The sequence below is a fragment of the Glandiceps talaboti genome, chromosome 9 (genome assembly GCF_964340395.1).
Source record: "Glandiceps talaboti chromosome 9, keGlaTala1.1, whole genome shotgun sequence".
Lineage (NCBI taxonomy): Eukaryota > Metazoa > Hemichordata > Enteropneusta > Spengelidae > Glandiceps > Glandiceps talaboti.
In genome coordinates, this window is record NC_135557.1 from 2,044,379 (window position 1) to 2,068,270 (window position 23,892).

The 23,892-nt window shown below is 32.8% G+C and overlaps 1 protein-coding gene across 3 annotated transcripts in view; it reads left to right on the forward strand.

The window, feature by feature from the left end:
* Positions 1–23,892, forward strand: part of LOC144440294 (double-strand break repair protein MRE11-like) — a 145,095-nt gene that overhangs the window by 83,129 nt on the left and 38,074 nt on the right. Inside the window, exons 14-17 of one of the 3 annotated variants that reach the window (XM_078129654.1) lie at positions 6,595–6,650; positions 11,444–11,514; positions 14,455–14,485; positions 14,866–15,733. In XM_078129654.1, the coding sequence (XP_077985780.1) occupies positions 6,595–6,650; positions 11,444–11,514; positions 14,455–14,485; positions 14,866–14,949 (242 nt within the window). In that variant the 3' untranslated portion in view covers positions 14,950–15,733. Of the gene's footprint in view, positions 1–536; positions 3,058–6,594; positions 6,651–11,443; positions 11,515–14,454; positions 14,486–14,865; positions 15,734–23,892 lie in introns of those variants that run through there. The other 2 variants (XM_078129653.1, XM_078129652.1) reach the window with 2 other exon arrangements.

Sequence of the window (23,892 nt, forward strand, 5' to 3'; positions counted from 1 at the left end):
CAGGTAGGCCATTTCTACGGCGTTTAATTGATCTCACTGTTGGTATCAAAGCTAAGCATCATCATATTAAGCTTAGTCAGGAGACTAAGGCAGATTTAAATACTTGGAAACATTTCATTGGGAATTTCAATGGTAAGACAATGTTTTTCGAGGAGAAATGGGAAACATCTGTTTCACTACACCTTTATACAGACGCGGCCCAATCGTTGGGTTTTGGAGCAATTTTTGGCCCTCATTGGTTGTTTGGTGAATGGCCTGCCTCATGGAAGCACCATAACATTGCTACATTGGAAATGTATCCAATAATGCTAAGTCTTAGGGTTTGGGGGCACAAATTAGCCAATAAACAGGTTTTGTTTTTCTCTGATAATCAAGCCGTTGTGGAGGTCTTGAACCGGCAAACGGCACGAGACAGGCAGTTGATGGTGTTTATTCGTGATATCGTACTGGTGTGTCTAAAGCTCAATATTATGTTTAGAGCAAAACATATTCCTGGCCAATTTAACACCAAGGCCGATTATTTGTCTCGCTTGCAGGTAGCTCGGTTCAAGGCAGAAACCACAGTTTCGGATTATTATCCAACTGCAATCCCAGTAGATCTCTTACCAAGCAACTGGCAACTTCCATGAACGACCTACTGAGCCAAGCTTTGTGTCCATCTTCACGTGCTACATACAAGAGAGCTTGGAGAACATACTCTGTATTTTCTGTTTTGTATATTGGCACTCATTGCCCAACTTTACCATTGCAGGTCACGGACTTGGCACTATTTGTAGCTTACCTTTCAATGCGGAAAATGGCTTACACAACTATGTTAACATATCTGTCTGCAATTAGTTATGTACATAAATTAGCCGGCTGCATGGATCCTACAAAATCATTCCTAATACAAAAGCTGATAGTAGCTGCAAAAAAGCTTGATCCTAGAATTGATGTACGTTTACCAATCTCACAACCCATATTACATAAGCTTGTACAGTCCATAGAGCATACAATCACCACAAGGTACCAGCAATCACTGTTTAGGGCAATGTTCCTCCTTGCTTTTCATGGCTTCCTACGGATTGGGGAAATGACAGTCCGGGAGCAAAAGGAACATCAGAGAGTCCTGCAGCGGAGCTCTATTCAATTTCTAAGACTACCGAATAATCTGCTGGCATTTCAGCTCACTATAACAGTCTTCAAACATAACACTGAAAACAGGCCATTTCACCTGCTGATCAAGGCTACAGGATTGCCAGGTCTGTGCCCTGTCCATGCAATGATTGATATCTGCCGCTGGCGTGGATGTAGGCCCGGGCCACTTTTTATTATGCCAACAGGATCAGCCGTCACCCGAGAATACTTTGTCTCACACTTGAACATATGTCTAAATTTCTGCGGCTTAGATGCTAGTCGGTATAAGGGCCATAGTTTCCGCATTGGGGCTGCATCTAGGGCAGCGGCACTAGGTTTATCTGATGCTCAGATCCGCACGCTTGGTAGGTGGAAGTCTGATGCTTTTAAGTCATACATTAGAAACTCCACAGCTTGGTGCCCATAAAACGTTTAAATGCACTTATGGCTTTTACTTGTCCGGGGTAGTTGGTCAGCTATGAGGTCAGGTCAGTTCATGGGCTGCTGACTTTGTGGTTTTCCAGGCTACCTAGTTTCTCTTGTGCTTTTCCATCATGTTTTGACGTTTTGTTAACTTAAATGGTTATGTACTTGTTCAAGGGTTTAGACGTTGTAATTTGCAGTTAATATTAAGTCTTTGACATTTTCATGTTACCTCTAATATGCCTTAATTGGTTTAATTGACACCTTACTATGTAGTTTATGATAAGAATCAAACCTACTTTGCATGGCTTTGGCCGCTGGCGCTTCTGGTGGGGCGGCCACAGTCATGTGGCTGGTGGGGATGTGCCCCACCTTCAGCTTGTGTGGGTTTGTAATGAATTAAGTGCTTATAAGGCTTTCCTCACCCAGGTACCTAGGGTTAAACATTTCCTAACCAATATAAAGTCAGAAGTATCTTGAACTTTGTCATACATAGGTCTAATTTGTACAACTGTGTTTCAGTGACCTTTGACCTGAAACAGTAAATTACCATCCTTTCAACCTGATCTTTGGCCAACTGTAACCTTTGACCTTATCTGATTATTGTAAAGGGGGTTGGCTGATAGTGATTATCCTACCAAATAAGGGAATTTTCTGGGTGAGGAAAGTCTTTGCTGTTGTATTTTCTGAGATATTGTTGGACATTAAAACTGCCATGGTGACATGGCCAATTTTGCCACAAATGTGGTCTTTTTGCATTTGTAAAGATTTATAGGTGGTACTTGCTGTTCGGGATGTGTGAGTCAGCCATAAAGGAAGATTAAGTATTAATCTATTTTATGGATGACGCCCTCTGGTGGTAGTTAAAAGCAATTAGGTAATTTCGCCTAGAGGGGGGTGGCGGCATTTGAAAAAACTCTGAGGCAATTCGCCCTCTTGCAGCAACTTCGGACATGAAAGCAAGGTAAAGAATTTGCTCTTCAAACCCATCCCTCCGCCCCATCACCACCTCGTTTCCTATCAGGTACCTAGGGTTAAACATTTCCTAACCAATATAAAGTCAGAAGTATCTTGAACTTTGTCATACATAGGTCTAATTTGTACAACTGTGTTTCAGTGACCTTTGACCTGAAACAGTAAATTACCATCCTTTCAACCTGATCTTTGGCCAACTGTAACCTTTGACCTTATCTGATTATTGTAAAGGGGGTTGGCTGATAGTGATTATCCTACCAAATAAGGGAATTTTCTGGGTGAGGAAAGTCTTTGCTGTTGTATTTTCTGAGATATTGTTGGACATTAAAACTGCCATGGTGACATGGCCAATTTTGCCACAAATGTGGTCTTTTTGCATTTGTAAAGATTTATAGGTGGTACTTGCTGTTCGGGATGTGTGAGTCAGCCATAAATGTATATTATTGTAAGATTGTAACTGTGTTTGTGTTACTGTAATTATTTTAGTGTGTATATGTATTTTATTGTAAGATTGTAACTGTGTTTGTATTACTGTGATTATTTTAGTGTGTATATGTATTTTATTGTAAGATTGTAACTGTGTTTGTATTACTGTGATTATTTTAGTGTGTATATGTATTTTATTGTAAGATTGTAACTGTGTTTGTGTTACTGTAATTATTTTAGTGTGTATATGTATTTTATTGTAAGATTGTAACTGTGTTTGTATTACTGTAATTATTTTAGTGTGTATATGTATTTTATTGTAAGATTGTAACTGTGTTTGTATTACTGTAATTATTTTAGTGTGTATATGTATTTTATTGTAAGATTGTAACTGTGTTTGTGTTACTGTGATTATTTTAGTGTGTATATGTATTTTATTGTAAGATTGTAACTGTGTTTGTGTTACTGTGATTATTTTAGTGTGTATATGTATTTTATTGTAAGATTGTAACTGTGTTTGTGTTACTGTAATTATTTTAGTGTGTATATGTATTTTAATGTAAGATTGTAACTGTGTTTGTATTACTGTGATTATTTTAGTGTGTATATGTATTTTATTGTAAGATTGTAACTGTGTTTGTATTACTGTGATTATTTTAGTGTGTATATGTATTTTATTGTAAGATTGTAACTGTGTTTGTATTACTGTAATTATTTTAGTGTGTATATGTATTTTATTGTAAGATTGTAACTGTGTTTGTGTTACTGTGATTATTTTAGTGTGTATATGTATTTTATTGTAAGATTGTAACTGTGTTTGTATTACTGTGATTATTTTAGTGTGTATATGTATATATTTTATTGTAAGATTGTAACTGTGTTTGTGTTACTGTGATTATTTTAGTGTGTATATGTATATATTTTATTGTAAGATTGTAACTGTGTTTGTGTTACTGTGATTATTTTAGTGTGTATATGTATTTTATTGTAAGATTGTAACTGTGTTTGTGTTACTGTAATTATTTTAGTGTGTATATGTATTTTATTGTAAGATTGTAACTGTGTTTGTATTACTGTGATTATTTTAGTGTGTATATGTATTTTATTGTAAGATTGTAACTGTGTTTGTGTTACTGTGATTATTTTAGTGTGTATATGTATATTATTGTAAGATTGTAACTGTGTTTGTGTTACTGTGATTATTTTAGTGTGTATATGTATATTATTGTAAGATTGTAACTGTGTTTGTATTACTGTGATTATTTTAGTGTGTATATGTATTTTATTGTAAGATTGTAACTGTGTTTGTATTACTGTGATTATTTTAGTGTGTATATGTATTTTATTGTAAGATTGTAACTGTGTTTGTTACTGTAATTATTTTAGTGTGTATATGTATTTTATTGTAAGATTGTAACTGTGTTTGTGTTACTGTGATTATTTTAGTGTGTATATGTATTTTATTGTAAGATTGTAACTGTGTTTGTATTACTGTAATTATTTTAGTGTGTATATGTATTTTATTGTAAGATTGTAACTGTGTTTGTATTACTGTGATTATTTTAGTGTGTATATGTATTTTATTGTAAGATTGTAACTGTGTTTGTATTACTGTGATTATTTTAGTGTGTATATGTATTTTATTGTAAGTTTGTAACTGTGTTTGTTACTGTAATTATTTTAGTGTGTATATGTATTTTATTGTAAGTTTGTAACTGTGTTTGTATTACTGTGATTATTTTAGTGTGTATATGTATTTTATTGTAAGATTGTAACTGTGTTTGTGTTACTGTGATTATTTTAGTGTGTATATGTATTTTATTGTAAGTTTGTAACTGTGTTTGTATTACTGTGATTATTTTAGTGTGTATATGTATTTTATTGTAAGATTGTAACTGTGTTTGTTACTGTAATTATTTTAGTGTGTATATGTATTTTATTGTAAGATTGTAACTGTGTTTGTATTACTGTGATTATTTTAGTGTGTATATGTATTTTATTGTAAGATTGTAACTGTGTTTGTTACTGTAATTATTTTAGTGTGTATATGTATTTTATTGTAAGATTGTAACTGTGTTTGTTACTGTAATTATTTTAGTGTGTATATGTATATTATTGTAAGATTGTAACTGTGTTTGTATTACTATGATTATTTTAGTGTGTATATGTATTTTATTGTAAGATTGTAACTGTGTTTGTGTTACTGTGATTATTTTAGTGTGTATATGTATATTATTGTAAGATTGTAACTGTGTTTGTGTTACTGTGATTATTTTAGTGTGTATATGTATTTTATTGTAAGATTGTAACTGTGTTTGTATTACTGTGATTATTTTAGTGTGTATATGTATTTTATTGTAAGATTGTAACTGTGTTTGTTACTGTAATTATTTTAGTGTGTATATGTATTTTATTGTAAGATTGTAACTGTGTTTGTATTACTGTGATTATTTTAGTGTGTATATGTATATTATTGTAAGATTGTAACTGTGTTTGTGTTACTGTGATTATTTTAGTGTGTATATGTATTTTATTGTAAGATTGTAACTGTGTTTGTATTACTGTGATTATTTTAGTGTGTATATGTATTTTATTGTAAGATTGTAACTGTGTTTGTTACTGTAATTATTTTAGTGTGTATATGTATTTTATTGTAAGATTGTAACTGTGTTTGTATTACTGTGATTATTTTAGTGTGTATATGTATATTATTGTAAGATTGTAACTGTGTTTGTATTACTGTGATTATTTTAGTGTGTATATGTATTTTATTGTAAGATTGTAACTGTGTTTGTATTACTGTGATTATTTTAGTGTGTATATGTATTTTATTGTAAGATTGTAACTGTGTTTGTATTACTGTGATTATTTTAGTGTGTATATGTATTTTAATGTGCCTTTTATATTTTGGTGAATCGAAAGGAAAATTTCCGTAAATAGACAATAAAGTTCTATTCTATTCTATTCTATTCTATTCAATTCTATTCTATTCAATTCAATTGTATTCTATTCTATTCTATTCTATTCTAGAAGTGTTATTCTGCAGATTTTCCTCACATTTTTTTGTCACAAGTGGCCCTAGCAACCATAATCATGCCCTTAGCAACAACCAAATGGCAGTATATTTTGCTAAAATAACAATATCATCTGGTGGCAAGTTAGAAAACATTCAAAAAATGTATGCAAATATCCCTAGCAACCATGACCACGCCCATAGCAACAGCCAAACAGCGTATTTCACAAAGATATTAACAGGAATTCTTAGATCAATGAACAAACATTCAAAAGGTGTGTGCAAATATGCCGAGCAACAAGACCACGCCCATGGCAACAGCCAAATGATCACATATATTACAAAGATAACAATAAGGAATGATAGACAAATGAATAAACATTCAAAAAATGTATGCAAATATACCTAGCGACAAGATCTCGCCCATAGCTAGCTACAGCCAAATGGTCATATATATTGCAAAGATAGCAACATGGCTGGATAGGCAACTGGATAGTCATTCAGCAAATGAACACCTATACCTAGCATGAATCAGCATGTGGATAAACATTTTTAAGAAATGTACAGTTGTGCTACAACACCATTGGTGCTATATTTTTTTTAAATGTTGTATTAAAATATTGTCATGTCATTTTTTTCAGCTTTTAATAGATCTCAACAATCCCGGTCAAGGTCAACAAAATCAGAGATATTCACTGTAAGTAACTCTTTACTTGTACAAAATCAGAGGTAGTCATTGTAAGTAACTCTTTACTTGTACAAAATCAGAGATAGTCATTGTAAGTAACTCTTTACTTGTACAAAATCAGAGATAGTCACTGTAAGTAACTCTTTACTTGTACAAAATCAGAGATAGTCACTGTAAGTAACTCTTTACTTGTACAAAATCAGAGATAGTCACTGTAAGTAACTCTTTACTTGTACAAAATCAGAGATAGTCACTGTAAGTAACTCTTTACTTGTACAAAATCAGAGATAGTCATTGTAAGTAACTCTTTACTTGTACAAAATCAGAGATAGTCACTGTAAGTAACTCTTTACTTGTACAAAATCAGAGATAGTCACTGTAAGTAACTCTTTACTTGTACAAAATCAGAGATAGTCATTGTAAGTAACTCTTTACTTGTACAAAATCAGAGATAGTCATTGTAAGTAACTCTTTACTTGTACAAAATCAGAGATAGTCACTGTAAGTAACTCTTTACTTGTACAAAATCAGAGATAGTCATTGTAAGTAACTCTTTACTTGTACAAAATCAGAGATAGTCACTGTAAGTAACTCTTTACTTGTACAAAATCAGAGATAGTCACTGTAAGTAACTCTTTACTTGTACAAAATCAGAGATAGTCACTGTAAGTAACTCTTTACTTGTACAAAATCAGAGATAGTCACTGTAAGTAATCTTTACTTGTACAAAATCAGAGATAGTCACTGTAAGTAACTCTTTACTTGTACAAAATCAGAGATAGTCACTGTAAGTAACTCTTTACTTGTACAAAATCAGAGATAGTCATTGTAAGTAACTCTTTACTTGTACAAAATCAGAGATAGTCATTGTAAGTAACTCTTTACTTGTACAAAATCAGAGATAGTCATTGTAAGTAACTCTTTACTTGTACAAAATCAGAGATAGTCACTGTAAGTAACTCTTTACTTGTACAAAATCAGAGATAGTCACTGTAAGTAACTCTTTACTTGTACAAAATCAGAGATAGTCATTGTAAGTAACTCTTTACTTGTACAAAATCAGAGATATTCACTGTAAGTAACTCTTTACTTGTACAAAATCAGAGATAGTCATTGTAAGTAACTCTTTACTTGTACAAAATTAGAGATAGTCACTGTAAGTAACTCTTTACTTGTACAAAATCAGAGATAGTCACTGTAAGTAACTCTTTACTTGTACAAAATGAGAGATAGTCATTGTAAGTAACTCTTTACTTGTACAAAATCAGAGATAGTCATTGTAAGTAACTCTTTACTTGTACAAAATCAGAGATAGTCACTGTAAGTAACTCTTTACTTGTACAAAATCAGAGATAGTCATTGTAAGTAACTCTTTACTTGTACAAAATCAGAGATAGTCACTGTAAGTAACTCTTTACTTGTACAAAATCAGAGATAGTCACTGTAAGTAACTCTTTACTTGTACAAAATCAGAGATAGTCACTGTAAGTAACTCTTTACTTGTACAAAATCAGAGATAGTCACTGTAAGTAATCTTTACTTGTACAAAATCAGAGATAGTCACTGTAAGTAATCTTTACTTGTACAAAATCAGAGATAGTCACTGTAAGTAACTCTTTACTTGTACAAAATCAGAGATAGTCACTGTAAGTAACTCTTTACTTGTACAAAATCAGAGATAGTCACTGTAAGTAACTCTTTACTTGTACAAAATCAGAGATAGTCATTGTAAGTAACTCTTTACTTGTACAAAATCAGAGATAGTCACTGTAAGTAATCTTTACTTGTACAAAATCAGAGATAGTCACTGTAAGTAACTCTTTACTTGTACAAAATCAGAGATAGTCACTGTAAGTAACTCTTTACTTGTACAAAATCAGAGATAGTCACTGTAAGTAACTCTTTACTTGTACAAAATCAGAGATAGTCACTGTAAGTAACTCTTTACTTGTACAAAATCAGAGATAGTCACTGTAAGTAACTCTTTACTTGTACAAAATCAGAGATAGTCATTGTAAGTAACTCTTTACTTGTACAAAATCAGAGATAGTCACTGTAAGTAACTCTTTACTTGTACAAAATCAGAGATAGTCATTGTAAGTAACTCTTTACTTGTACAAAATCAGAGATAGTCATTGTAAGTAACTCTTTACTTGTACAAAATCAGAGATAGTCACTGTAAGTAACTCTTTACTTGTACAAAATCAGAGATAGTCACTGTAAGTAACTCTTTACTTGTACAAAATCAGAGATAGTCACTGTAAGTAACTCTTTACTTGTACAAAATCAGAGATAGTCACTGTAAGTAACTCTTTACTTGTACAAAATCAGAGATAGTCACTGTAAGTAACTCTTTACTTGTACAAAATCAGAGATAGTCACTGTAAGTAACTCTTTACTTGTACAAAATCAGAGATAGTCACTGTAAGTAACTCTTTACTTGTACAAAATCAGAGATAGTCATTGTAAGTAACTCTTTACTTGTACAAAATCAGAGATATTCACTGTAAGTAACTCTTTACTTGTACAAAATCAGAGATAGTCATTGTAAGTAACTCTTTACTTGTACAAAATTAGAGATAGTCACTGTAAGTAACTCTTTACTTGTACAAAATCAGAGATAGTCACTGTAAGTAACTCTTTACTTGTACAAAATCAGAGATAGTCATTGTAAGTAACTCTTTACTTGTACAAAATCAGAGATAGTCATTGTAAGTAACTCTTTACTTGTACAAAATCAGAGATAGTCACTGTAAGTAACTCTTTACTTGTACAAAATCAGAGATAGTCACTGTAAGTAATCTTTACTTGTACAAAATCAGAGATAGTCACTGTAAGTAATCTTTACTTGTACAAAATCAGAGATAGTCACTGTAAGTAACTCTTTACTTGTACAAAATCAGAGATAGTCATTGTAAGTAACTCTTTACTTGTACAAAATCAGAGATAGTCACTGTAAGTAACTCTTTACTTGTACAAAATCAGAGATAGTCACTGTAAGTAACTCTTTACTTGTACAAAATCAGAGATAGTCATTGTAAGTAACTCTTTACTTGTACAAAATCAGAGATAGTCACTGTAAGTAACTCTTTACTTGTACAAAATCAGAGATAGTCACTGTAAGTAACTCTTTACTTGTACAAAATCAGAGATAGTCACTGTAAGTAACTCTTTACTTGTACAAAATCAGAGATAGTCACTGTAAGTAATCTTTACTTGTACAAAATCAGAGATAGTCACTGTAAGTAATCTTTACTTGTACAAAATCAGAGATAGTCACTGTAAGTAACTCTTTACTTGTACAAAATCAGAGATAGTCACTGTAAGTAACTCTTTACTTGTACAAAATCAGAGATAGTCACTGTAAGTAACTCTTTACTTGTACAAAATCAGAGATAGTCATTGTAAGTAACTCTTTACTTGTACAAAATCAGAGATAGTCACTGTAAGTAATCTTTACTTGTACAAAATCAGAGATAGTCACTGTAAGTAACTCTTTACTTGTACAAAATCAGAGATAGTCACTGTAAGTAACTCTTTACTTGTACAAAATCAGAGATAGTCACTGTAAGTAACTCTTTACTTGTACAAAATCAGAGATAGTCACTGTAAGTAACTCTTTACTTGTACAAAATCAGAGATAGTCACTGTAAGTAACTCTTTACTTGTACAAAATCAGAGATAGTCATTGTAAGTAACTCTTTACTTGTACAAAATCAGAGATAGTCACTGTAAGTAACTCTTTACTTGTACAAAATCAGAGATAGTCATTGTAAGTAACTCTTTACTTGTACAAAATCAGAGATAGTCATTGTAAGTAACTCTTTACTTGTACAAAATCAGAGATAGTCACTGTAAGTAACTCTTTACTTGTACAAAATCAGAGATAGTCACTGTAAGTAACTCTTTACTTGTACAAAATCAGAGATAGTCACTGTAAGTAACTCTTTACTTGTACAAAATCAGAGATAGTCACTGTAAGTAACTCTTTACTTGTACAAAATCAGAGATAGTCACTGTAAGTAACTCTTTACTTGTACAAAATCAGAGATAGTCACTGTAAGTAACTCTTTACTTGTACAAAATCAGAGATAGTCACTGTAAGTAACTCTTTACTTGTACAAAATCAGAGATAGTCACTGTAAGTAACTCTTTACTTGTACAAAATCAGAGATATTCACTGTAAGTAACTCTTTACTTGTACAAAATCAGAGATAGTCATTGTAAGTAACTCTTTACTTGTACAAAATTAGAGATAGTCACTGTAAGTAACTCTTTACTTATACAAAATCAGAGATAGTCACTGTAAGTAACTCTTTACTTATACACACTAATTGTGTTTTGTAGCAAATTTTCAGTAAAAATAAATGGAAATATTTCTTGATGTATGTACCAAAAATGTTGAGAGTTTTTACAGAAATTAACTGATAAAATAGCATGATAAGTGTACACTCCTGAAAATACCTTTGCTAAATAAATTACTATGGATATCATATTTGTTACCATAGATATCTAAATTGTTACCATGGATATTTAATCTGTTGCCACTGATATTTAATCTGTTGCCACTGATATTTAATCTGTTGCCATGGATATTTCATATGTTACCATGGATATTTAATCTGTTACCATGGATATTTAATCTGTTGCCATGGATATTTAATCTGTTGCCATGGATATTTAATCTGTTGCCATGGATATTTAATCTGTTGCCATGGATATTTAATCTGTTGCCATGGATATTTAATCTGTTGCCATGGATATTTCATTTGTTACCACTGATATTTAATCTGTTACTGTAGATTTCTGACGATGATTCTGATGATGGTTTTGATAATATACAAGTCTCATCAACAAAAAAGAGAAAAACCAAGTAAGTACCAACACAGAATATTTTATCAATAATAAGGCTGGGGTCAGAATTTATGGGGGTGGGGTGGTGGGGTATGAAAAAAATGAGGGTTGCTTGAAAATTCTAATGGTCTGAAAGTTAATATTGAGAGTGTACAGGTGATTCAATTGTTAATATTGAGAGTGTACAGGTGATTCAATTGTTAATATTGAGAGTGTACAGGTGATTCAATTGTTAATATTGAGAGTGTACAGGTGATTCAATTGTTAATATTGAGAGTGTACAGGTGATTCAATTGTTAATATTGAGAGTGTACAGGTGATTCAGTTGTTAATATTGAGAGTGTACAGGTGATTCAATTGTTAATATTGAGAGTGTACAGGTGATTCAATTGTTAATATTGAGAGTGTACAGGTGATTCAGTTGTTAATATTGAGAGTGTACAGGTGATTCAATTGTTAATATTGAGAGTGTACAGGTGATTCAATTGTTAATATTGAGAGTGTACAGGTGATTCAATTGTTAATATTGAGAGTGTACAGGTGATTCAGTTGTTAATATTGAGAGTGTACAGGTGATTCAATTGTTAATATTGAGAGTGTACAGGTGATTCAATTGTTAATATTGAGAGTGTACAGGTGATTCAATCGTTAATATTGAGAGTGTACAGGTGATTCAATTGTTAATATTGAGAGTGTACAGGTGATTCAATCGTTAATATTGAGAGTGTACAGGTGATTCAATTGTTAATATTGAGATTGTACAGGTGATTCAATCGTTAATATTGAGAGTGTACAGGTGATTCAATTGTTAATATTGAGAGTGTACAGGTGATTCAATTGTTAATATTGAGAGTGTACAGGTGATTCAATTGTTAATATTGAGAGTGTACAGGTGATTCAATTGTTAATATTGAGAGTGTACAGGTGATTCAATTGTTAATATTGAGAGTGTACAGGTGATTCAGTTGTTAATATTGAGAGTGTACAGGTGATTCAATTGTTAATATTGAGAGTGTACAGGTGATTCAATTGTTAATATTGAGAGTGTACAGGTGATTCAATTGTTAATATTGAGAGTGTACAGGTGATTCAATTGTTAATATTGAGAGTGTACAGGTGATTCAATTGTTAATATTGAGAGTGTACAGGTGATTCAATTGTTAATATTGAGAGTGTACAGGTGATTCAATTGTTAATATTGAGAGTGTACAGGTGATTCAATTGTTAGTCCCCGCGGACGAAGTCCGGAACGGGGACTTATGGATTGGGTTCCGTCTGTCCGTCCGTCCGTCCGTCCGCAGCCGTTTCTTGGAGATGCCTGTACCGATTTTTTTCAAACTTGGTACAGGGGCAACATGCTATGGCATACATATGCACGTCAATTTGTTTTATGATACGATCCAATATGGCCGCCTAGCAGCCATTTTGTTTGCGAATTTTCCCTGTCTAAAGCCATAACTCAGACATGCTCACACAGATCTCATTCAGAGTTGGTATGAGGACAGTGTTCTATGGCATATATGTGCATATTCATTGTTGTCATGATACGATCCAATATGGCCGCCTGGCAGCCATTTTGTTTGTGAATTTTCATGTCCAAAGCCATAACTTAGACATGCTTGAACAGATCTCATTTAAAGTTGGTATTAGGACAGTGTTCTATGACATACATGTGCATATCCATTTCCATTGTGATACAATCCAATATGGCTGCCTGGCAGCCATTTTGTTTGCAAATTTTCCATGTCCAAAGCCATAACTCAGACATGCTTGAACAGATCTCATTTAAAGTTGGTATTAGGACAGTGTTCTATGACATACATGTGCATATCCATTTCCATTGTGATACAATCCAATATGGCTGCCTGGCAGCCATTTTGTTTGCAAATTTTCCATGTCCAAAGCCATAACTCAGACATGCTTGAACAGATCTCATTCAAAGTTGGTATTAGGACAGTGTTCTATGACATACATGTGCATATCCATTTCCATTGTGATACAATCCAATATGGCTGCCTGGCAGCCATTTTGTTTGCAAATTTTCCATGTCCAAAGCCATAACTCAGACATGCTTGAACAGATCTCATTCGAAGTTGGTATTAGGACAGTGTTCTATGACATACATGTGCATATCCATTTTCGTCATGATACGATCCAATATGGCTGCCTGGCAGCCATTTTGTTTGTGAATTTTCCATGTCCAAAGCCATAACTCAGACATGCTTGAACAGATCTCATTCAGAGTTGGTATTAGGACAGTGTTCTATGACATACATTTGCATATCCATTTTCATATTGATATGATCCCCCATACCCGAACAATCCTTTCTTGTTGTAGGCATGTTCCATGTCCGACAAGCAGACACAACATATCTAAGTCTGTTTGATTTAGGTTCACAAGTGTTGTTGCGTGATCAGAGTAGTGCTAATTCCTTAAAACCCAATCATAGCGGGGACTATGTCATTCTCAATGGCTTGTTAATATTGAGAGTGTACAGGTGATTCAGTTGTTAATATTGAGAGTGTACAGGTGATTAAATTGTTAATATTGAGAGTGTACAGGTGATTCAGTTGTTAATATTGAGAGTGTACAGGTGATTCAATTGTTAATATTGAGAGTGTACAGGTGATTCAATTGTTAATATTGAGAGTGTACAGGTGATTCAATTGTTAATATTGAGAGTGTACAGGTGATTCAATTGTTAATATTGAGAGTGTATAATATCATGAATAAATTATATCTGATAAAACAATTGTTGATTTACAGCGAGTACAACCTCACATATCATATTATTATTATTTATATATCATAGATATTTTCTGTTGAATGACGTCACGGTCTATCATTTATATCGAGGCCATACTAAAATTTGTTTCAGTTTAATCATAGTTTTCTGTCCTAAATGTTTGTAATGTGTGATGAACTCAAACTTATTTATAATTCTGTTTATTTTACAAGTCAATACACAGCCAGGTTGAGTGAATCTGAGGTGAGTAGAGATACTTTGATGAATAATTACTGATTTGACTCAAATAGTGTTTTTACTAATGTTTGGCAACCCCGGTAAGAGAAATTGGGAAGTAAGTAAAACTGGCTGTGTTTGCGCATAGAGTCTATGGTAATTTTGGTGGGGAACCCTGGTAGATTTGAACTTGAGATGTCATATTAAAATTATACAAATGTACTAAAATAGTAGAGTTATAGAAAGAGATGGTTGTTATATTCAGTAAGGCTCAGCAAATCCTGTTGTACCATTGCAACTATATAACTTTATTTACATAATGTAGAGATATACATATATTATTCTTTATTTTGTTTATCTTGTTTGTTTGTTTGTGTGTTTGTTTGTTTGTTTGTTGTTTTCCACAGGAAGATGATGATCCATTCTCTATGCCATCAACAAGTAAAAGTTCAAGGTCTACTAAAAGGTCACGAACCAAGCCACTTTTCTAACCTAGTCAAAGATGAGTGTTGTAACAAGCCTGTAACCTAGACTACCATAGTCAAGTCAGCTAAAATGTCATAGATTTAATGTACTTTTCTCATCTGAAATAGAGTCTAAATGTTGTAAACTTAGTAAGGTTATCAGAGTTATACAGGAATCAAAATTAGCAGTATGGTCTCTGGTAGCCTCAAACATTCAGTCCTTGTTTTCACTTATGCAATAATGTAATATCCTCAATGAGCTGTTTCATAAACTGACCAATGATTTCACCTTTCAGATTATCTCCAGCAAATGGACTACCTAGTTAAATTTGTAAGGTGGTAGTCTGTTAGACAAATGGACTACCTGGTTAAATTTGTAAGGTGGTAGTCTGTTAGACAAATGGACTACCTGGTTAAATTTGTAAGGTGGTAGTCTGTTAGACAAATGGACTACCTGGTTAAATTTGTAAGGTGGTAGTCTGTTAGACAAATGGACTACCTGGTTAAATTTGTAAGGTGGTAGTCTGTTAGACAAATGGACTACCTGGTTAAATTTGTAAGGTGGTAGTCTGTTAGACAAATGGACTACCTGGTTAAATTTGTAAGGTGGTAGTCTGTTAGACAAATGGACTACCTGGTTAAATTTGTAAGGTGGTAGTCTGTTAGACAAATGGACTACCTGGTTAAATTTGTAAGGTGGTAGTCTGTTAGACAAATGGACTACCTGGTTAAATTTGTATGGTAGTAGTCTTTTAGACAAATGGAAATCAATATAATCATACAGCTGAGTGAGGTAAATGTATCAAGTATATCAAGCCATATATACATGTAATTTATGTATCAATAATCTGTCTTACTATAACAGTGTGAGGGCGCTGTTCATAAAAGACCCATTCACTTGTTGTTACTAGCTGTCTATCACAATCTACTCTGAATGTTTGAAATAGGTATTACTAGCTGTCTATCACAGTCTACTATGAATGGTTCAAATAGGTATTATTCGCTATCACAATCTACTGAGGAACTTTTTGTATAAGTACAACAACGTACAAAATGGTATATTACGATAGAGCGCCATAGTTACATAGGGCACCATTCTATCAATAGGTATTGTTACATAAGGCACCATTCTATCAATAGGTATTGTTACATAGGGCACCATTCTATCAATAGATATTGTTACATAGGGCACCATTCTATCAATAGGTATTGTTACATAGGGCACCATTCTATCAATAGATATTGTTACATAGGGCACCATTCTATCAATAGATATTGTTACATAGGGCACCATTCTATCAATAGGTATTGTTACATAGGGCAACATTCTATCAATAGATATTGTTACATAGGGCACCATTCTATCAATAGATATTGTTACATAAGGCACCATTCTATCAATAGATATTGTTACATAGGGCACCATTCTATCAATAGATATTGTTACATAGGGCACCATTCTATCAATAGATATTGTTACATAAGGCACCATTCTATCAATAGATATTGTTACATAGGGCACCATTCTATCAATAGATATTGTTACATAAGGCACCATTCTATCAATAGATATTGTTACATAAGGCACCATTCTATCAATAGATATTGTTACATAAGGCACCATTCTATCAATAGATATTGTTACATAGGGCACCATTCTATCAATAGATATTGTTACATAGGGCACCATTCTATCAATAGATATTGTTACATAAGGCAACATTCTATCAATAGATATTGTTACATAGGGCACCATTCTATCAATAGATATTGTTACATAGGGCACCATTCTATCAATAGATATTGTTACATAGGGCACCATTCTATCAATAGATATTGTTACATAGGGCACCATTCTATCAATAGATATTGTTACATAGGGCACCATTCTATCAATAGATATTGTTACATAAGGCACCATTCTATCAATAGATATTGTTACATAGGGCACCATTCTATCAATAGATATTGTTACATAGGGCACCATTCTATCAATAGATATTGTTACATAAGGCACCATTCTATCAATAGGTATTGTTACATAGGGCACCATTCTATCAATAGATATTGTTACATAGGGCACCATTCTATCAATAGATATTGTTACATAGGGCACCATTCTATCAATAGATATTGTTACATAGGGCACCATTCTATCAATAGGTATTGTTACATAGGGCAACATTCTATCAATAGATATTGTTACATAGGGCACCATTCTATCAATAGATATTGTTACATAGGGCACCATTCTATCAATAGGTATTGTTACATAAGGCACCATTCTATCAATAGATATTGTTACATAAGGCACCATTCTATCAATAGGTATTGTTACATAAGGCACCATTCTATCAATAGATATTGTTACATAGGGCACCATTCTATCAATAGATATTGTTACATAGGGCACCATTCTATCAATAGATATTGTTACATAAGGCAACATTCTATCAATAGATATTGTTACATAGGGCACCATTCTATCAATAGATATTGTTACATAAGGCACCATTCTATCAATAGGTATTGTTACATAGGGCACCATTCTATCAATAGATATTGTTACATAGGGCACCATTCTATCAATAGATATTGTTACATAGGGCACCATTCTATCAATAGATATTGTTACATAAGGCACCATTCTATCAATAGATATTGTTACATAAGGCACCATTCTATCAATAGATATTGTTACATAGGGCACCATTCTATCAATAGATATTGTTACATAGGGCACCATTCTATCAATAGATATTGTTACATAAGGCAACATTCTATCAATAGATATTGTTACATAGGGCACCATTCTATCAATAGATATTGTTACATAAGGCACCATTCTATCAATAGATATTGTTACATAGGGCACCATTCTATCAATAGATATTGTTACATAGGGCACCATTCTATCAATAGATATTGTTACATAAGGCACCATTCTATCAATAGATATTGTTACATAGGGCACCATTCTATCAATAGATATTGTTACATAGGGCACCATTCTATCAATAGATATTGTTACATAAGGCACCATTCTATCAATAGGTATTGTTACATAGGGCACCATTCTATCAATAGATATTGTTACATAGGGCACCATTCTATCAATAGATATTGTTACATAGGGCACCATTCTATCAATAGATATTGTTACATAGGGCACCATTCTATCAATAGATATTGTTACATAGGGCACCATTCTATCAATAGATATTGTTACATAGGGCACCATTCTATCAATAGATATTGTTACATAAGGCACCATTCTATCAATAGATATTGTTACATAGGGCACCATTCTATCAATAGATATTGTTACATAAGGCACCATTCTATCAATAGGTATTGTTACATAGGGCACCATTCTATCAATAGATATTGTTACATAGGGCACCATTCTATCAATAGATATTGTTACATAGGGCACCATTCTATCAATAGATATTGTTACATAGGGCACCATTCTATCAATAGGTATTGTTACATAGGGCACCATTCTATCAATAGGTATTGTTACATAGGGCACCATTCTATCAATAGATATTGTTACATAGGGCACCATTCTATCAATAGGTATTGTTACATAGGGCACCATTCTATCAATAGATATTGTTACATAGGGCACCATTCTATCAATAGGTATTGTTACATAGGGCACCATTCTATCAATAGATATTGTAACATAGGGCACCATTCTATCAATAGATATTGTTACATAAGGCACCATTCTATCAATAGATATTGTTACATAAGGCACCATTCTATCAATAGATATTGTTACATAGGGCAACATTCTATCAATAGATATTGTTACATAAGGCACCATTCTATCAATAGATATTGTTACATAGGGCAACATTCTATCAATAGATATTGTTACATAAGGCAACATTCTATCAATAGATATTGTTACATAAGGCACCATTCTATCAATAGATATTGTTACATAGGGCACCATTCTATCAATAGATATTGTTACATAAGGCAACATTCTATCAATAGATATTGTTACATAAGGCACCATTCTATCAATAGATATTGTTACATAGGGCAACATTCTATCAATAGGTATTGTTACATAAGGCACCATTCTATCGATAGATATTGTTACATAGGGCACCATTCTATCAATAGATATTGTTACATAGGGCACCATTCTATCAATAGATATTGTTACATAGGGCACCATTCTATCGATAGATATTGTTACATAGGGCACCATTCTATCAATAGATATTGTTACATAGGGCACCATTCTATCAATAGATATTGTTACATAGGGCACCATTCTATCAATAGATATTGTTACATAGGGCACCATTCTATCAATAGATATTGTTACATAAGGCACCATTCTATCAATAGATATTGTTACATAGGGCACCATTCTATCAATAGGTATTGTTACATAGGGCAACATTCTATCAATAGATATTGTTACATAGGGCACCATTCTATCAATAGATATTGTTACATAGGGCACCATTCTATCAATAGATATTGTTACATAGGGCACCATTCTATCAATAGATATTGTTACATAGGGCAACATTCTATCAATAGATATTGTTACATAGGGCACCATTCTATCAATAGATATTGTTACTTAGGGCACCATTCTATCAATAGATATTGTTACATAGGGCACCATTCTATCAATAGGTATTGTTACATAGGGCACCATTCTATCAATAGATATTGTTACATAGGGCAACATTCTATCAATAGATATTGTTACATAAGGCACCATTCTATCAATAGATATTGTTACATAGGGCAACATTCTATCAATAGGTATTGTTACATAGGGCACCATTCTATCAATAGATATTGTTACATAGGGCACCATTCTATCAATAGATATTGTTACATAGGGCACCATTCTATCAATAGGTATTGTTACATAAGGCACCATTCTATCAATAGATATTGTTACATAGGGCACCATTCTATCAATAGATATTGTTACATAAGGCACCATTCTATCAATAGGTATTGTTACATAGGGCAACATTCTATCAATAGATATTGTTACATAGGGCACCATTCTATCAATAGATATTGTTACATAGGGCACCATTCTATCAATAGATATTGTTACATAGGGCACCATTCTATCAATAGATATTGTTACATAGGGCACCATTCTATCAATAGATATTGTTACATAGGGCACCATTCCATCAATAGGTATTGTTACATAGGGCACCATTCTATCAATAGATATTGTTACATAGGGCACCATTCTATCAATAGATATTGTTACATAGGGCACCATTCTATCAATAGGTATTGTTACATAGGGCACCATTCTATCAATAGATATTGTTACATAGGGCACCATTCTATCAATAGGTATTGTTACATAGGGCACCATTCTATCAATAGGTATTGTTACATAAGGCACCATTCTATCAATAGATATTGTTACATAAGGCACCATTCTATCAATAGGTATTGTTACATAGGGCACCATTCTATCAATAGATATTGTTACATAGGGCACCATTCTATCAATAGATATTGTTACATAGGGCACCATTCTATCAATAGGTATTGTTACTTAGGGCACCATTCTATCAATAGATATTGTTACATAGGGCACCATTCTATCAATAGATATTGTTACATAAGGCACCATTCTATCAATAGGTATTGTTACATAGGGCACCATTCTATCAATAGATATTGTTACATAGGGCACCATTCTATCAATAGATATTGTTACATAGGGCACCATTCTATCAATAGATATTGTTACATAGGGCACCATTCTATCAATAGATATTGTTACATAGGGCACCATTCTATCAATAGATATTGTTACATAGGGCAACATTCTATCAATAGATATTGTTACATAGGGCAACATTCTATCAATAGATATTGTTACATAGGGCAACATTCTATCAATAGGTATTGTTACATAAGGCACCATTCTATCAATAGATATTGTTACATAGGGCACCATTCTATCAATAGGTATTGTTACATAGGGCACCATTCTATCAATAGATATTGTTACATAGGGCACCATTCTATCAATAGATATTGTTACATAGGGCACCATTCTATCAATAGGTATTGTTACATAAGGCACCATTCTATCAATAGATATTGTTACATAGGGCACCATTCTATCAATAGATATTGTTACATAGGGCAACATTCTATCAATAGATATTGTTACATAGGGCACCATTCTATCAATAGATATTGTTACATAGGGCTCCATTCTATCAATAGGTATTGTTACATAAGGCACCATTCTATCAATAGGTATTGTTACATAAGGCACCATTCTATCAATAGATATTGTTACATAGGGCACCATTCTATCAATAGATATTGTTACATATGGCACCATTCTATCAATAGATATTGTTACATAGGGCACCATTCTATCAATAGATATTGTTACATAGGGCACCATTCTATCAATAGATATTGTTACATATGGCACCATTCTATCAATAGATATTGTTACATAGGGCACCATTCTATCAATAGATATTGTTACATAAGGCACCATTCTATCAATAGATATTGTTACATAGGGCACCATTCTATCAATAGATATTGTTACATAGGGCACCATTCTATCAATAGATATTGTTACATAGGGCACCATTCTATCAATAGGTATTGTTACATAGGGCACCATTCTATCAATAGATATTGTTACATAAGGCACCATTCTATCAATAGGTATTGTTACATAAGGCACCATTCTATCAATAGATATTGTTACATAAGGCACCATTCTATCAATAGATATTGTTACATAAGGCACCATTCTATCAATAGGTATTGTTACATAGGGCAACATTCTATCAATAGATATTGTTACATAGGGCACCATTCTATCAATAGGTATTGTTACATAGGGCACCATTCTATCAATAGATATTGTTACATAGGGCAACATTCTATCAATAGATATTGTTACATAAGGCACCATTCTATCAATAGATATTGTTACATAAGGCACCATTCTATCAATAGATATTGTTACATAGGGCAACATTCTATCAATAGATATTGTTACATAAGGCACCATTCTATCAATAGATATTGTTACATAGGGCACCATTCTATCAATAGATATTGTTACATAAGGCACCATTCTATCAATAGATATTGTTACATAAGGCACCATTCTATCAATAGATATTGTTACATAAGGCACCATTCTATCAATAGATATTGTTACATAAGGCACCATTCTATCAATAGATATTGTTACATAGGGCACCATTCTATCAATAGATATTGTTACATAGGGCACCATTCTATCAATAGATATTGTTACATAAGGCACCATTCTATCAATAGATATTGTTACATAGGGCACCATTCTATCAATAGATATTGTTACATAGGGCACCATTCTATCAATAGATATTGTTACATAGGGCACCATTCTATCAATAGATATTGTTACATAGGGCACCATTCTATCAATAGATATTGTTACATAAGGCACCATGCTATCAATAGATATTGTTACATAGGGCACCATTCTATCAATAGATATTGTTACATAGGGCACCATTCTATCAATAGATATTGTTACATAGGGCACCATTCTATCAATAGATATTGTTACATAAGGCACCATTCTATCAATAGATATTGTTACTTAGGGCACCATTCTATCAATAGATATTGTTACATAGGGCACCATTCTATCAATAGATATTGTTACATAAGGCACCATTCTATCAATAGATATTGTTACATAGGGCACCATTCTATCAATAGATATTGTTACATAGGGCACCATTCTATCAATAGATATTGTTACATAGGGCACCATTCTATCAATAGATATTGTTACATAGGGCACCATTCTATCAATAGATATTGTTACATAGGGCAACATTCTATCAATAGATATTGTTACATAGGGCACCATTCTATCAATAGATATTGTTACATAGGGTACCATTCTATCAATAGATATTGTTACATAGGGCAACATTCTATCAATAGATATTGTTACATAGGGCACCATTCTATCAATAGATATTGTTACATAGGGCACCATTCTATCAATAGATATTGTTACATAGGGCAACATTCTATCAATAGATATTGTTACATAGGGCACCATTCTATCAATAGGTATTGTTACATAAGGCACCATTCTATCAATAGATATTGTTACATAGGGCACCATTCTATCAATAGATATTGTTACATAGGGCACCATTCTATCAATAGATATTGTTACATAGGGCAACATTCTATCAATAGGTATTGTTACATAAGGCACCATTCTATCAATAGATATTGTTACATAGGGCAACATTCTATCAATAGATATTGTTACATAGGGCACCATTCTATCAATAGATATTGTTACATAGGGCAACATTCAATCAATAGATATTGTTACATAGGGCACCATTCTATCAATAGATATTGTTACATAGGGCACCATTCTATCAATAGATATTGTTACATAGGGCAACATTCTATCAATAGATATTGTTACATAGGGCAACATTCTATCAATAGATATTGTTACATAGGGCACCATTCTATCAATAGGTATTGTTACTTAGGGCACCATTCTATCAATAGATATATTTACATAGGGCACCATTCTATCAATAGATATTGTTACATAAGGCACCATTCTATCAATAGATATTGTTACATAGGGCAACATTCTATCAATAGATATTGTTACATAGGGCACCATTCTATCAATAGATATTGTTACATAGGGCACCATTCTATCAATAGATATTGTTACTTAGGGCACCATTCTATCAATAGATATTGTTACATAGGGCACCATTCTATCAATAGATATTGTTACATAGGGCAACATTCTATCAATAGATATTGTTACATAGGGCAACATTCTATCAATAGATATTGTTACATAGGGCACCATTCTATCAATAGGTATTGTTACTTAGGGCACCATTCTATCAATAGATATTGTTA